General features: G+C 48.0%; 1 protein-coding gene across 2 annotated transcripts in view; it reads left to right on the plus strand.

Annotated features, from left to right (window-relative positions):
- Positions 1-3,113: 3,113 nt before the first annotated feature.
- The window catches only part of LOC147230955 (uncharacterized), a 40,325-nt gene continuing 25,675 nt past the window's right edge, over positions 3,114-17,763 (plus strand). The window contains exons 1-3 of one of the 2 annotated variants that reach the window (XM_086151927.1): positions 3,114-3,390; positions 9,876-14,141; positions 16,559-16,633. In XM_086151927.1, coding sequence (XP_086008053.1) covers positions 10,675-14,141; positions 16,559-16,633 — 3,542 coding nt within the window. In that variant the 5' untranslated portion in view covers positions 3,114-3,390; positions 9,876-10,674. The remainder of the gene's footprint in view (positions 3,391-9,875; positions 14,142-16,558; positions 16,634-17,763) is intronic. The other variant, XM_086151929.1, reaches the window with a different exon arrangement.

Below are 17,763 nucleotides of genomic sequence, written 5' to 3' on the forward strand. Positions count from 1 at the left end.
ATTTATTTGATGAATTATTATCGATATTGTTTGCGTGTTTCCCCTCCAGTCGATATACCTGAGGAGCGAGGCTGAAAGAGAGCCGGACGGATTTAAACAAGATTATATTTTTCATTCATCTGGAAAAAAACATGCTCCGCTTTGAGATTTTTTCAGACGTAAAGGTTGCATAACGATTGCGATAAAGTCATATGTTATGGTGAGAAAATGAGAATGGGAGCACTTCTTGACTAAAAAAAAAAAAAAACAACAAAAAAACAATCCAATTCTCCAAAACACATGAAATTAATTAAAAATGGACGTGGAATGGAAATTTTTCATTTTCATTAATCTGAACCTCAATTTATTTATATTTAAAATATAAAAATCCTTCAATTATCCCTTAAAAATAATTTAAAAAATATTTGTAAATATAAATATATTTAAAATATAAATATATATGTTTGTATAATAAAAAAATAATACATAAATATATAAAGATATATAGATCCTATGGCGGCTGATTATTCCTCTTCTTTCTGTTTTATTTAACAAAGCACCCAATCCGTGTCTTAGAAACTACAAGGGTCTGTTTTTTACGCCTCGAGCTTCACACAAATCTTTCATGTCCCCCTCGTGCGGCACCAGAGACGGCCGACACTTTGCAAACTTTTTAAAAACCATCCGTTTTTTTTTCTTCGGACAGCCGTCCGCGACCCCGGCCGAGTCCGTCATCCTTTCATTACCCCAATCTGTTTCTCATCCCGCTCACGGCCTCCGACAGCCACAAACACGCGCTGATTCAAAAGATCACTGGTCTTTCAACTCTGGCGAACGTCAAACGCGTTGCGGCGGTGCGAGGCGAGGCGAGGCGAGGCGAGGCGAGGCGAGGCGAGGCGAGGCGAAGCGCTCGCCGCCGCAGCCATGTGACCCCGAACAGCCCTTCAGCCCACATGTGTCACTCTGCCTCACCCAGCTGCAGGTGCAGCTCGCTGGGATTCTTCCAGAATTAGTTTGGAATTTTTCCATGAAAATGAACAACAGATTTTTTTTTTTTTTTTTTTTTTTTGCTTTCTTTCAGTGTCAGTTTTTTTTTTTTTTTTTTTTAATGTCATCCAGATCTGTCTACCATAATTGTTCGTGCGACGGTCAAATCTGGAATCCTTTAATTTGGTATGTTTCTATCAGTTTCGTAATCAAAGTTGCTTAGCATATTGCTAAACATTTGGATAAACGCACTCAACGCCCAATTGAAACGGCCATTGCCGATATGCAAGAAAATGGAAAATCGCGGCAAATAAGCAAGAAAATAATGCCTAAATCTGACCTATTTACATGTTAGTCTCAACTGCTGGTGCAAACAAACGGATTTTCCGTTGACTTCCATTTCCTCGCTGGAGAAACGACGTCCAAAATACAGAGTGAAAAAAGAAACGAAAGGCAGGTTTTGTCCATTTTTTGCCGGCTTCTTTGGCCTCTTGCAGACAATCTGGTGCTTGCTGCTTAATTCCGGATGCGTTTCTGGTTAAAAAGGCGTCTAATTAGCTGAAGACAGTTGAATCCTCAACTCGCAAAGGAAGAAAAAAAAAAACCTAGCAATATGAAGCGCTTGCCTACTATTGATACTTTCTTACTTGCTTTTCTGTTTAGCTCAATTAGCCGTTAGCTCTAAATCTCGCCGGGATGGAATCCGAGAAGGCGAACACGAAATTTCTGTGTCAAAACTGAAAAAAAAAAAAAAAAAAAAAAAAAAAAAATCTTTTGCTGTATTTTAAATCTGACTTTAAATCGAACTTTATTCCGTACGTTCTCCGGCGCCGTGGCTGATCGCATGTCCACTTCCCGTCCCCGCAAATCGTGCTCTTTCCATGAAATCCTGTTTCTAATGGATTCGAACGACGATTCCCAGAAACCCGGGGTCTGAAAGTGTGAAAGTAGAACATCAGAAAGATATTAAAACAAGATCCGCGGGAATGTTAATGTTAGGCCGATCGGGTGAGGAGAGATAGTACAAGATAAGTGATCAGAGCTGATAAAAAGAGATGAGATGTCTCAGCCCCGAAGGCATTTAGGTGTCGACGTTATCTCTCTATCTCGGCCGTACGGAGCCGTTTCGGCGAAAACCGGCCTCAGGTGACAACGGCTCTCGCGGAGATGACGGGGGGGGGGGGTCGATGGGCAACAATAAAAAAAAAAAAAATCAATTTTCTTTAGTGATCAAGGCTTGACAACAAGAACAAAAAAAAAAAAAAAAAAAAAAGGGGTTGAAAACTCCGGTAAATAAACACACGCGTGCAGGCCTGGAAAACGTCGCCGTTTAACCTTCGACGTCCAGTCCGTCAGCCCGGTCGTCGGCGCGTCTCTATTATCCCGCCGGTCACGGTTCCCCGGCGCTCCCCCCCCCCCTCCCCCCCCCCCCCCCCCCCCTTGGATATCTGTAGAATAATTCTACCTGTCTGTTCGCATCTCCTTCTCCTTCCTCCCTCTCTCTATGCATGACCTTTCTGCATTCCTCTCCAGCTGACCTTGCTGTCCTGTCAGCTCTGTCCTTTTCCCCACCTCACACCACGAGCCTCGCTCTAACCCCCCGCTTCCCCTTCCTCCCACGCCACACCACCCCTCGCCCCTCGCTGGATGCTTCCCCCCTTCCCCTCCTCCGGTTCCGCCCCCTGTATCACTTTGCTCCCCTCTCTCCTCCTCTAGCTGCCTCCCTCTTTGCTCTCTGCAGCTGTACATACTCTGCTTTTTAATTAGACGGGCTCGCTGGCTCCACCTCCTCTATGCCTCGTGTTCCTCAACCCCCCCCCCCCCTTCGCTTAAAAGGATAGGGCTCGCATGGCGACACCGAGACGAGGTCATGATGGAGAGATATATGGAAATAGAGAGGGGGGGGGAAAGGGAAGAGGAGAGAAGCTGAGAGGATAACTGCCTGTTTGCTCACTCTTGTCTTCTCACTCCCCCTCCTGTCCGTTCACTTTCACTCACAGCCCAAACGCTCAGACGGCGGCGAGGTAGGCGCAGCGGAGCTCAGAGCTCTGAGGGTTGGATGAAAAAAAAAAAAAAAAAAAAAAAAAAAAAAAGGTTCCCACGTAAAAAAAAAAAAAAAAAAAAAGGCATGAATCCACAGCAGAAGAGGAGGGCGAGCTAGAAGAAGACACATCCTTAGAGGAGTGTGTTTAAAAAAAAAAAGGAGAGGGAGACGGAGGAGCAGATGGACTCGGCACAGAGGAAAAGAAACGGTGTGAAGCTCGGCGAGCGGCAGTGACACAGAGGTGGGGAAGAAAAAGCAAATATGAACACCGGAGGGATGGAAGAATGGGATGAGGAGACGTGAAGGAATAGCGGCGAAGAGGAGCGAGGAGCGTTTATGGGAGGAAAAACACAGAGCGGAAAAAGAGAGAGAGAGATGGGGTATGTGTGACTCAGTCCCGTGTCCTGATGGAAGATAGTACAGCAATCTTTCCATCAGCTTTCTCTCAGCATCAGCGCTGAGATAACCAAGTGAGGAAGATCAGATCTGACATATTTCAGAGCAACGCGTAAAGATGTGTTGGTATTTGTGTGCAGTTGACGCCAGTCCTCTACTTACTGTTTTGTTTTGGCTCCTTTTTTTTTGATTTTTGTTGTTGTTGTTGTTGTTGTTGCTTTTATTCTCCCACAGTGTGATGTTACAGTTAAGGAGCCAGCCGGGCGGCCGACGTCCTTGCATGCGCGCACACACGTGCACGATTATATTTTTGTTTATGTGTTTGGAAAGTGCTAGCCTGTGTGTGTGTGTGTGTGTGTGCATGTATTTATTCTTGCAAACGGGAAAGGGGGGGCAATCATCCTCGCAGTGTTTGTGCGTGCATGTGTGTGTGTGTGTGTGTGTGCGTGCACGCGTGCGTTTGGATTCTGGGATTTGCTTGACTGCAGGTGTGGGAGTTATTTTCCAAGATTGTGCAGCTTTATGAGAAGCTTTAAAGAGTGAGAAGCTTAGATTGGTCTGTCAGTGATGTAGCTTTGCAGATTCCAGCAGAGTGCTTTCATTGCATATTTGTCATGTGGGCTGTCGGGAGGGCAAACGGGGGGGCAAATGGGGGGGGGGGGGGGGTTGGGGGGGGTGTGGGTGGGTGAGTGGGGGTGGGTGGGGGCTCGGGAAGAAAGTTTGAGGAAGAGGAGGAGGCACTGAATGAGGGAATTCCATCCCTGTGCAGCTGTGTGTTTATATATATATATATGTGTGTGTGTGTGCGTGTGTGTGTGTGTGTGTGTGTGCAGGATGCAACGAAATGCTTTTACTTGGCTTCACACCGTCCTTTTAAGCTAACAATCATCGCAGGACGCTGGCCGATGAGAAGATTTTTTTAATCGCTTCCCCATTTGATTTGTGTAATAGCACTCTCTTCTTGTGCATATATGCACACACACACACACACACACACACACACACACACACAGATTCGGTATAATGACACATAAAGTGCACAATTACTCACATATCGCATGCAAATGTGCAACCGCCGCCAAACACACGTGAGAGGAGAGTGCACGGTGCCGTTCATCCCGACCGCCACGCCAGCCTTCGCTTTCCTCCTCGCTCTCTGCGGTATCTTTTATTTCTATCTTATCTCGTGTCTTTTAAGGATCCCTTTTCTCCAGGCTTTCCATCCACCACTTTTCTTGCATAGTTTATTAATCAGGCTTCGCTCTCCCAACAAAAAATGGACTTTTCTCCCTCTTGCTTTCTGGAGTTTGCTTATTTTCTGGACAGGTGGCAACTTATCTATAAAACACAATGACTTAGTCTTCGGGCTTATTTCTGACGGGAACGTTGCAAACTCTGGAAATCGCGTCGCGTGTTCGCCGCCCGATCTGTTCGGACGCGCGCGTGGAAATCTTTGAACGAGAAAAGAGACACGCGGTGACGAGTTTTTAAAAGCGCAATCGAGAGAGGGGGAAAAATAAAAGCCAATTAGGCTTCAGAGGGACTCCGAGAAGAAAAGCAATGTTTATTCTGGATTTCTCTCCCAGATACCCAAACACCCTCACATTTGCTCACAGTTGTTTTAGTATGCTTATCACAGTCCACTGGCCTACATATAGGGATTTCATATTAGGCAGAGGATTTTGACTGAAGGAGGACAGATGGAACAAATCATTTCTTGCATTCATCCTGCAAAAAAAAAATTAGAGGCGACACAAACATCCTTCAAGGAAAGTGGAGCAAACAGGGCGGCGTTCTCGCAGGGTGACGTTTGTGCACGTTTGCTCGACTTCTAAATCTGAGGTACCGTCAAATAAGCGGGCGTCGCGTCGACCTCGGACATCTGAAGTCGTACAAAGGAAATCCCATTTTGATTAGCGTGATTAGCATCATTAGCATCATTAGCATGATTAGCATGAGCCGGGATAGATCTTGTAAACTAGAAGAGAAATCGCCTTGATGTTTCAATGTGTCCGAAGAAGGTAAAGCCACAAATAAAAACAAACGATCGCAGATTTTGATAACGTGTGCGTGGATCTTAAGCCGAAACTAACCTGCCGTAAACGGCCATCCGGCCACGCCTTCATTTTTAAAACGTCAGAGGTGATGAGGTGACTTCTTTTCAGAAGTCTTCCAACACTGACATCTAAATTTTGGAGAAAAACACCAGTTTCAAATCATTTGCTGTTTCGACTCAGATGCCACGATTGCTTATCTCAGCCTAAATGGTGAAAAAAAAACGGAGAGGACAACAAGTAACCTCACGTATGATCGCTTTTCCTCCCCAACTTTTAATCAACTTGTAGTTTTTTTCATCCAAAAAAAAACAAAAACGCAGGGGTCAATCAAAGTGGGTCATTCAATCACCCTAAAAAGACTTCTCTTTGGTGCCGAGGGCCGATAATAACTCTCTATTATTATAGGGGAGTCACGCAACAAAATAAAAATAACAAAACAGAAGAACTAGGTAATTTATTTTAAACTTGGATCCAGCGTTTTGAAAAATCTAGAGCGCCGCGTCAGCTGACCGTCCGGCGCGCGGCGATAAACAAACACACCGGCGTTTCCGTCTTCTGTTCGCCGTGTTGCCTTGAATGTTTTCATTAATTCACAATCTTGATTTAATTAGTGTTTGTTTAACTAATTTAATTTGTTTTTAAGCATGATCGCGCTTAAGATTTCATCACTCTCAGGAAGCCACGCTCTTTCCTCTCTGAATCAGAAATGAAGGATTTGGGGATTTTCCGCTCTCGGGGGCAGAACTCTACCTTGGTTATTTACTCTTTAATATTTCTTAGATAATACACTGCTCAAAAAAATAAAGGGAACACTTAAAAAAAACACATCCGAGATCTAAATGAATGAAATATTCTTATGAAATACTTTGCTCTTTACACAGTTGAATGTGCTGACAACAAAATCACACAAAAATGATCAATGGAAATCAATTGTATCAACCCATGGAGGTCTGGATTAGGAATCACACTCCAAATTAAAGTGTAAAAACAAACTCCAGGCTGATCCAACTTTGATGTAATGTCCTTAAAACAAGTCAAAATGAATCTGTGTTGCTTCCTGAGTGGACACTATGATTTCACACAAGTGCGATTGACTTGGAGTTACATCGTGTTGTTCAAGTGTTCCCTTTATTTTTTCGAGCAGTATATTTTTTTCCCAGGTGTTTTTCCCGTTACGAGCCCAAGCGAACGGATGCGTTCACGCCATCGTCCGCCCTCCTGCATGCGTTTACATCTTGCATTTTTAATACCTAAAAACCATCCCCGTTTTGGACGCGGCCGGTAAAATCCCAACCTCGGCAGTCGGCCTCGAAATCTCCCGGGGTCAAACGAGACGGCGAGCGGCGTTGTAAATCCTGGCGACGGCGCGCAGGTATAACTCGTACCCTTGTAGCGCTCACAGGGCCAATAACTGATCATATAGCTTTTCTTAGTTCCTCTCCAGTTCCCCCTTAAATGCCCTGACACGCTGATGCTCCTGATTTACCACTTCACTGAACCCTAACCATGACATTTCCTCTGCTGCTGGGGTTCGTTCCCTCCTGCTCCGCTCGCCGTCCCCCCCCCCCCCCGCCCGCCCGCCCGGCTCTTTCCGCCTCCTACTTATTAAGATTCCTACTCCTCTTAGTTCGCTATGTGTCTCATAACGTCTATAAATATAACCAAACGCGTCTACCTCTTCTCCTTCCTCTTCCTCTGGCTGCCTCCTCTTCATCTCAGTCCTGTCTGACAAATTTAAGCGCGCCTAGACGATCTGATCTGACATGCTTTTACATAACAAGTCAATCGACGCCGCCTCGCTCCACCTCTTCTGGTCTCACGGTGAGACCGAAAAGGTGCGTTTCCCCGCAATTTCCGACATCCCCGGGAGAAACGCCGTGGATATTATTAGAGATGCGCAACCGCGCTCGTGGACTTTTTGTATTTTAAATACACCAGATGTGTTCGGCGGAGTCGGCGGGGGGCTTCGCGCGGCGAGGTCGGATGTAACCTTAGCGTTAAACGTCGCGCGCCGGAATCCGATTTTTCGCGGTAAAGCGTGTTCACGGCTAGAAAAAGAGGCGATAGTAGCGTTTTAAATAATAACCCGAAAGAGTTACGACCCTTGCTGGCATTATGCGGTCGCACACCTTCTTCCTCCCGTCTGGTAATTTATCTCTCGCCTGCCAATAAACCTCAACATGAAAATGTCACATGTGGGACGGCGCCGGCCTCGGCCGCACCGGTGAGCCCCGGCGACATAAAGAGGATCCAGATTCATTAAATTGTCAGTGTAAATTTTGATTTGAGGGCAGCTGAGAAACGGAGCGGCGGCAACAGCGGGGAAAAAAAAAGAAAAAAAATGTGGGATGAAAAGAAAGCGGAATTGCTGCGCAGCAAGTGGTATCGGGAGGAAGGAGGGAAGATCCAAGTGACGAGGGTGAAAATAAAAAAAAAAAAGAAAAAGAAGAAGAGAGAGGGGCCAGATGGAAGAAAGATTGAAAGAGGGAAGGATCAGGATGACACTGCAAAGGATGAGTAAGGGTAATGGCCCTGTGACTGGTGAATGAAGCTCAGAGGAAAATCTGTCAGGGTGAAGGTTGAAAGTGGAGTGCTTTTTACAAGGAATTGGTTGGGAGACCAATGACCTGAGTGAAATGGGATATCAGTGAAAAATAGGAGGGACGGAACGCCGTTTTTTTTTTACCTGGGCGGGGGTTAAAATGGAATTTCGCCGCGTTCGTCAATCCGTATTCCGTATTACAGTGATCCCTCGCTATAACGCGGTTTACTTTTCACGGTTTCGCTACTTCACGGATTTGCGTCGTGCGTTGTGCTCCGCATTCTGATTGGTTAAAAAGTCACCCCGCTTCTTCTCTCTACCTGTGCGTCAATAACGTCGCAGTTTAATACGTACGCGTACGTAAAACAGCTTGCCGAATTTACATGACGTACGCGCAAATTCTCTTGCGATTTCGAGTTTCTCTAAAACCCGTAATGTTGACAAAACGCTCTGGAGCGACAAAAGCACCTTGCAGGGCCCAAAAGGCAGCGGAAGATGCTATCTATCGCAGATAAAGTTAAACTTCTGGACATGCTAAGGGAAGGTAAAAGCTTCCGGCATTACGGAATTAACGAATCTTCCGTTCGTTCCATAAAGAAGGAAGAAAAAAACATAAGGACGACAGCAGCGATGTATAATAGAGTATTTAATCGTATAATAATTGTAAAAAAAACAAAGGTTTCTACTTCACGGATTTTGCCTTCTTTTTGGAACGTAACCCCCATGAAAAACAAGGGTTATACTGTATTCAAAAATAACTCTATTGAGTCATTGCGGTGCGGGACCTCCTCGCATGAGCCGACGCGAACAATCAACCAGGGTGCGTTTGTCTGAATCCTACACCGTCGGCGGGGGAATACCGCTTCGAAAGCGTCGTTCGATTAGCAATTCATTCATATATCCGCGCCGTTGATATGGCTCCGCGAGGGTTCCTCCGCCGTGATTTTTATTTGCAATTAATCCAAACAAGCGCGGTCTTAAAGGGGTGGACGACGGAGGCCGCGGCCGTGACAAAGACCCTCCTCTTCGAAGCCGTCGGACATCGGACGTAAATAATCCTGGCAGCCCCTTGGGTATCTCTCTCCCTAAATAACCTGGGAGCTGTGAAGGAGTCACTAATTACCCCTCCCACAGACAAGAGTGGAACAGAGTAACGGCGAGTCGCACACACACACACGGAATCAGCCCCGGCCTTGTCAGTCGTTGGAGGCCAAATAACAAGGCGTGCACGCGTAGATTGCGGAAAGAAAACAACTCGCTAACGCTTCGCCGCCACCGGAAATGGAAGCGATACGTGTATATATACGTGACGAGGGCGTAGATTGTCAAAAAAACGACGGCGGATTCGGAGGTGACGAGAACATACGAGTAACTACGGCACGCTGTGACCGGATGAATCAGAGAGGATGTCACCGTGGCGGACCGTCATGGGCCGATAGCAGAACGCTAAACCTGGCGCGAAAAAAAAGGAAAATCTCGAGAATGATAAGAAACGGTCGCTTTTAACGATAATACGGCGAAAACAAAAGGATAACATGACTTTAGATAAGTGATTGATTTGAAAAATTCTTTGCTTGTGCTTTTTTTTTTGGGGTCGAATGCGATTATATACCCGATGTTTTTTGTCCTGCTCCCCCCTGTTTTCACTGCTTTTCTTGATAGATCTGTCTTTCTATTCTGTTTCGACCCGGTGCTAATGCATTTTTAACATATCGCCCTATCTTATAGCGTCTTCATTACCCCGAGGGGAAAAAAAAAAATTCACATTGCCGTTCGTTGGCCGTGCGATAATACGGAAGCGATCACCGTTTCTTACACCTATTCTTTCTCTCTTTGTCTGTACTCTTTTTTTTAAAATTTTCCTTTTTAGGAACTCTTGCCGTTTTCAACCGTGAGAACCGAAGGAACTGACCGACGGACGGAAGGCGATAAAACACCAACGTGGGGATTAAAGTTAGTCGAGGAAGATCGGCCAACATGGTAAAGCGAGCAGGCCGAGTCCCGTCTTTGGCCATCCGACCTCCCGAGGGACCCGGGGACAGAACTGACGGAGGGGCGGATGAACCGATGTGATGGACACCAGAAAGGATGGACAAGCCGCGATTGTTTCCGCCTTTCGTACTTGTTTGTAATCTCTCCGATCCCAATCCCGGGGGAAATCTCCCCGGAATGTTAGGAAAAAGTTAAGTGTCAAAATGCACGACTTGGGAAAACACAGACACGCTCATTTCAGAGAACATTTGAGGCTGCGCTAATAGTTTGGTCTTTTCGTGAAACGGGACGATCGGACGAACTACGCTTAAGTTTTACTCATCGTAACAATATGAGTAGAACCCATATTCAATTTCTTGGTGTACTCATTGAAACTTCACTCTGAGGTGTAAATATGGAAAGACATCTTTCGTTAAGGACAAAGTTAGCGCTCTTTGTGAAATGCTACGATATCCTGTGCACAATCTGGGAAAAGGACTACGAGCTACAGCCCCAGTTTGTCCTGGAATGAGACCGGAGCTCGGTCGATCGGCGGCGCGCGTCTCTTCCCGTTACGAACGGTATGCGGCAAGTAGGAGCTCGGTTTACTTGTTGACATACTGACACGACAAGGCCTTCACATCATCAAACTGCCGGCAGAGCCTTTGGATGTTCGGGGACAGAGGAGAGTGAGAGAAATGGTGAGCAAAGAGCCCAACCTCTTGCTCACGGGCCAAACTAATGGCAAGAGCGCCCTGGCAGACAAGCTGCCCGGGACAATGACTGTGCGCTCTGTGCTGCTCAATCGAGACTCCCCGGATATCGAGAGCCGCCTCAAGCGACGCCGCAACCGCACCCACCAGGTCCGCTTTAAAGACCTGGAGGATGGCAGCAGCAGCAGCGGCAACAGCGGGACGGGAGAAAACAATAGCCATCAGAAGGCTGCCACGGACTGTGACAGCCCGCATCCTCTTCGCAAACACGGCAGCAGCAGGTCTCCCAAGCCGTGGACTAGCAGGGACGGGCCGGTGGCCGACGGTCTACCGGGTCAGACCTCCGTGGTGGGGGCCGTGCGCGGGGACATGGCGAGTACGATCGAGGTGGTGGCAGCTTTCTTGGCCCGGGCACCTCCGCATCCGCTGACGCCGGGCCCCACGCGTCGATGCTGGGCTCCTCCGCAGGCTAACTCGCTCACTTTGCCGATGACTCGTAAGCCCGGTACCAGCACCAGCACCGCCATTCAGACCTCCCCATGCCTGAAGAAGCCCCAGTCCCTCTCTTCCGCCCACACACGTAGCCACAGCCTGGGGGATTCTGTCGGCATCGACGGGGACGACGAGCACGACTCCCAAGACGAGTACCTTACACAGAAACACCCGGGGTCGCTCGGGTCCAAGGACCAAAACGGTCCTCAAGGGTCCGGCGACCGGACCGCGGTGGAGAGGAGATCCAAAACCTCAAGGACAGAACTTAAATCGTCCGTCGCTGTCGTGAAAACCGCAAGACACAGTTGTCCTCCTTTAGTCCTTCACAATTCTGAGCCATGTCACTGTTCTGCTGTTTCCTACAGAGATGGCCCAAAGCGCCAGGGAAGCATCACTCCTTCAGCGGTCAGAAGGAGGAAGCGACTCAATAGAACAACGAGCGATCCCGGAAAGGAGGTGCACTACTGCACCACTCCCACGCAAACCGAAAACCCCGGTGCGCCCGCGCCTCCTTCGAATGCAAAACTTTGTACCACCCAAGTTCAAACCGAATGCACAACCCCATCCCCCAATTTCAAGTATTGCACCACCCAAAGTCAAACTGAAAGTCAAGATCTGTCTCCGCCTTCGAGCGAAATACCATCTTTGACTCAAAATCAAAGCAGTCAATCTTATCCGAGCGTGGGCTCAAATGCTGAGCAAGATAAGACCCGAGTACAAACGGACTCTCCCGGTCACTCCCCGAATCAACAATCTTGCAATACCCAGACACAGACATGCAGCTCTTGTGCTTCCCCGCCTTTGACAGTGTCAGCCAACTCAGTCCCAACTCAACCTGAGAGCCCTGTAACCCCAACTGTGACGCAAGATCCTCCTACCGCCCAAACAAGTACTGTGCCTTACTGTACACCTTCACCACCTTTAAGTGCACCAACACAGACTCCTGAACATTGTGCCAAGCAAACTTGCTCCCTTCCCTGCAAGCCGGCTTGCTCCTCGACCGGCAAGCCTGTTTGCTCCTCTCCCAGCGAGCCACCTTCCTCTCCTCCCAACAAGCCGGCTTGCTCAACTCCCAACAAGCCACCTTCCTCCCCTCCCAGCAAGCCGGCTTCCTCCACTCCAAGCAAGCCGGCTTGCTCCACTCCCAGCAAGCCGGCTTGCTCCACTCCCAGCAAGCCGGCTTGCTCCACTCCCAGCAAGCCGGCTTGCTCCACTCCCAGCAAGCCAGCTTGCCCTTCCCCAGCTGTACCAGCTTGCGCTTCCCCAGCTGTACCAGCTTGCTCCTCCCCAGCTGTACCAGCTTGCCCTTCCCCAGCTGTACCAGCTTGCCCTACCCCAGCTGTACCAGCTTGTTCCTCCCCAGCTGTACCAGCTTGCTCCTCCCCAGCTGTACCAGCTTGCCCTTCCCCAGCTGTACCAGCTTGTTCCTCCCCAGCTGTACCAGCTTGCTCCTCCCCAGCTGTACCAGCTTGCTCCTCCCCAACCAAGCCTGCTTGCATCTCTCCACTTCCTGCTGAGGCACTGCCGAGTCCTTGCTCCACTTACGCACCCAACATAGTTCGGCAATCGGTCCCGTATTATACGGTTGTATCGCCACCGGTAGTCACTAGCACAGCCGTCTGTTCCAGCCCCCCTTCAGCTGCACTGCCGTGCCCCATCCAGAACTACAATCCCCCGATCCTAAATGTATCGCCTACCCCCCTGAGCTACCGCAGCCCGACCCCGAATAATACAACCGCCAATATTGTCCCGTCAGAAACCAACACCGATCCCCCTACCGTCCCAAATATAGAGAACCAACCAAACCGCGGCGCGTATAACTCTACGTCAGCGGTGAATCCAAATGCAACACAGTGTACATTTGTAACTCAGACTGCCTTGTCTTGCACCTCGATATCATATTATACCACCACGCATCCGGCTGGACCCGCGCATCAGAATTCTGCTTCGCCGTCTTACGCCACTCTCATACAAACTGTGTCTCATTGCAACATCCCATGTCAAGCTCTGCAAAATACCTCTTCTGCCAGCATAGGCATAACTCCGTACTCGTCCCCGGTCCCCAAACTAAAATCTTGCACTTCTCCGCCTCCACTTGTGAAAATGTATTTGTCCGCTCTTCCAAATGCGCAAACCTGTGCGACACCGACTAAAGCCGTTCCTCTTTACTCTTCCAAATTTCGAGCCGCACCGCCATACACTCCCCCCTCCCAAGCCCCCAACAGCACTCAGGATAAGAGGGGCATAAGACTTCCACCTCCTCCGCCGCCACCGCCTCCGCCGTACACTCCACGCAAACAGGGAAGCGACCCCCAAACTTCTGCGACCCGGATACCCGCGCTCAGGGCAGATAGCAAGGCCGCCGAGAAAGAGAAAGACAAGGAAACCGAGAAAAAGGAAGATAAAAAATGTATGGACTCGCCCAAGCACTGTCAGAGAGCCAGCTCTCTAAAGCACAGAGCTCAAACCCCGCCAGCTCCTGCGATGAAGGGAGGAAAGGACTCCTCTTCATCTTCTCCTGCCAAGGCCTGTTTTAAGCCCAGCTGTCTCAGCTCAGCCCAGGCTCAGCTTGGGGCTCTACACAAAATGCTCTGCTCTGGAGCCAATGCCCCGAAAAGCCAACATCCTCTCTCTCCAAACCAGCAAGGCTGCTCCGGAGCCAGGGGTTCCGCCGGCTCGGAGGAGGCGCCTCCCGCCGGGCCCCTGACCGCCTCGCAGGCCGACACTCTGAGGCAGGTCCAGGAGATTCTGGGAGGGTTGGTGGCCGGGGCCAGGTGTAAGCTGGACCCGGCCAGGGTGACGGAGAAGCTCCTGAGTCCCAACGGACCCTTGCATGATATTCGTAGCCTGCAGAACCAGCTCCACAGCCTGGAGGGCGTCCTGGAGACCAGCCAGAATACCATTAAGGTCCTACTGGATGTCATTCAAGACCTGGAGAAGAAGGAAGCCGAGAGAGATGGGTGAGGCGTCCTTTCCGTTTCTCGCTTTCGTTTATTTACGGACATTTTTTTTTTTTTTTTCTTAATCGACGGTGTTTTAAGATCAATCGGGCGGGTTAAAATGCTTGCGTAATTGCATAATTACCACATTATTATGAGATAATCAAGAGCCCGGTGCTCTTAAGGCTTTTCATAATTGCGCTTCATTAGCCGTCAGCCAACCCGGATTGAAAGCCTTCGAGAGGCCGCTTAAACTTAGTTCCACACTAATGCCACGTTGGGAGAGACTAAGATAGCGTGTCAAGACGACCGTACCGACTTAGAAAGAAGACGATCCCATCTAGTGATTGGTGGAATTCATTTTCGGATTTTTCTTTGAATTTTCGAAAAATAATCACCCAAAAAAAAAAAAAATTTTTTAGAAAATTTAGAAAAAAATTTAGAATTTTTTTTTTTTCTAAATAAAAACAACATCCCGTCCCTGATATTTTTGGACGACCGACGACAATGTCGAATCAATTGGCTCACTATATTCTCAATCTACTTATTTCATATGACAGTTTCAAATAAATGAGCAACGACTCTTAATTTTTTACTTTATGACCAACCGATAAGTCAAATTGGGAAACCACCCCATCTCAGTCCTCTCCGAGACGTGGCTCGATAGAAACGGAAAATGGTTCTTGCTGTTCCTCCTGCCGCGGAAAAACTTTCAAAGTCACAAATCCTCGATTTCATTCTTTCGCAAGGGCCACCAAACAAGAAATGTAAAAAAGAACAAGGAGTCGGTCGCCCGTTCCACAAGCGTTCTCCAGCCTTGACACTTGACATATATATATATCGTCTCGAAACACGGTATCCATACGGCGACAGCGCTTGGAAAACGAAAATACGCGACTACGTGTGCGCGCGGTGCGTGTCCTTGTTCATCGAGTAGATGGCTGACGCTTGTATTTCTTCCCTGCAGCACATGTTCAGCTAAGGTAGCATTAACAATCCTGTGAAACGATGCGCAGCCCGGGGTTAAATCAAGGATTTGAGAAATGTTTGCTCGGGTTTAAATGTAGTGTGACAGCCAAAGGCCAAAAAACGATGAGCTATCCCAAATTTGAGGCTGTTAAATGTGAAATGACCGTGAGCCTCGGGCTAATAGCGCTGTAAACCCAGGGCTAACAGGGACTCTCTGCTCAGGGCCAAGTGTAGTGTGACAAGCCATCTGGTAGTTTGCTGCCAACTTTAACATTCACTCTCCTGTTAACCTTTATTTAAAAAAAGAGAAAGACTTGGACGGGCAGATGAGCAGGGCAGCGGGAACCTCTCGCTTTTAAAACACGTGTTCCGGGTATCCGAAAAACCGAAGAGCCGTTCCGTGCCGAGACGGACAAAAACATACAGAACACGACAGTACCATCATCGCTCGTCGCTCTTTGTGAGAATGAAATTTACTCTTATTTATTCTCGGCACATTAACATCCGACAAATATGAACGATGCGATACGAGTATTTTTGATAACCGTCACGCCCAAGCCGGCATTTTAGGCATTGAAAAACAAATCGGTATCAATTTGGTATCGACGAAACGACGAAACGGCGTGTCGATATTTGTAGTTTGTACTTTACGTAGAGTCTCGTACCCGTGATGCTGCAAAACAATACTCTGTATGTGATACCACGTCACAACGCTGCTCTTTTGGGAAACGAACTGCACCTTTTATGCAGCGGCTCTTTTCACATGCGTGTATGTATGCATGTATGCATGCATGTATGTTTGTATGTATGTATGTATGTATGCAGCAGGTGGAGGCAGATAGAAATCTGCATTTGGCTGTCATCATGTTGGTGGTTTTGGATTCTTCATGCCTCTTAGTGTAAACCCCCTACTATACTCATCATCATTTAATTAATCTGCTGTAAGCTGCTTAGTAATTTCTCCCGCCTTATCGCACCAAAATAGCGCATGATGAGAAAACTCCGGGACGGGACAGGATGGATGTGTGTCCGCGTCTCCACGGAAAAAGCTCGACCGTTATCTGAGCAATCCAAAGCGCGCCGCCAAAGCTTAAGCCGACGCCATACTTTGCTGACGTCTTCGCTGAACATGTGAGAGCTCGAGATTTCCGCCTCGCCGTGTTCCGATCTCGCACGATCCGCTATGAGAATTTCGCGACGGGGCAAAGTGTAAAGCACGCAAACTCGGCTTTTACCTCCTGAGCGTTATTTAATGCCCCGGGGCGATGATGCGGTGACTCACGGTTTCGTAACAGCCCGAGCCCGCGAGAAGGGATATCGTTCATTAAAAATGTAATCGGGGGTGATTTCATCGAGATCCGGGGCGAAACATTCGGGAAATGATAACCTAAATGTGTCTTCATAGATACACGTAAACACAACACGCGCTCTTTTACCCCGTGATATGTCATCGCTGTGCTTTTCAACAGAAGACATTCCTACAGAACTGGACAGGACATCGAGAACTGCGGGACCTGCAGGGACTGCGCTTGCATCATCTACAGGTACGTGGACGCACGTGCGGATATTTTCCGCACGTTTACCGCGCGGCTTCCGAGAGCACATCGCGTGTCCCGCTAGCGCCGTTCTGTGCATCACGCTGTCATTTCCCATCACGTCACTTTTGGGGAATTCAGTTTTACGGCTTGGTAGGGTTGTCGTTCTGCTCGGCGTGACGGCGCCGACGGAATCGGCGCTTCGAGCGCGGCCGGTCGACGTGCAAACATCCAGGTTTGATCGCCGAGCACGGTTATGAGACACGTATTAGGATTTATCACACGAGCTCTCTCGTGCTTTTTCCCCACAAATTTAATAAGGCGAACGGCAATGCAGGCTGAAACCCACTCTTATTTTTGTTGTTTTTTTTTTCTCCCCTTCTCGGTGTTTTCTTTACTTTACACACACGGTTGCGAGCAAGTAAATACGCACAAACAGAATTATGACATAACGGCTCTGTTCTGAGATTTGAATTGAAAATAAACCAATTAACAAACATGATTTCGCTGTTTACAGGAAGGCGGGGGGGAAAAAAAAAAGGAGCGATTATAAATGTCACAAAAAGCGAATGAAACGGCGCAGATAGCGCGAGCGCGCAAACAAAACGCGGACGATATTCTGACTATCGAAACTTTCGCGCGGAGCTGTTGTGGAAGGGGAATTGTTTCATAAATCTGAGAAAACACAACGTAATTAACACACCCGGGATTTAGTGTCAATTTTTCATTAGCGAATAGGACCTTGGAATTGTGGCAGGTACACAACTTGGAGTGATTGCCAACGCAGATTTCATTACGCATTCTCCTTCACTCATTTATTATGTATTAGTGCTATTACATGTTTCCTGTGGCTTCATACCGCGCTTGACACCAACCTGATTATCAAACAAATTTCATTATTCCTGAAGTTGAGTTACTGTAAACTGCATAAATGATTCAGTCGGGTCATTATTCTAATTCGGTTATTCTCAGTAATTTATTTTGACCGTACATGCAAAGCTAATCAATCAGAGACGACGGGAGGGAAAAAAAGAGGGTCGAGCGGGAAGATAAGAAGAAAATACGACATCGGGGAAAATAAAACGCGAGCGAAGAAGGGATTGATGACGGGACGGAGGGACGGCGCATCGACGAAACGT

Source organism: Fistularia commersonii, chromosome 9 (assembly GCF_037954325.1).
Source record: "Fistularia commersonii isolate RoL2024-O1a breed Wild chromosome 9, RoL_Fcom_v1.0, whole genome shotgun sequence".
NCBI lineage: Eukaryota > Metazoa > Chordata > Actinopteri > Syngnathiformes > Fistulariidae > Fistularia > Fistularia commersonii.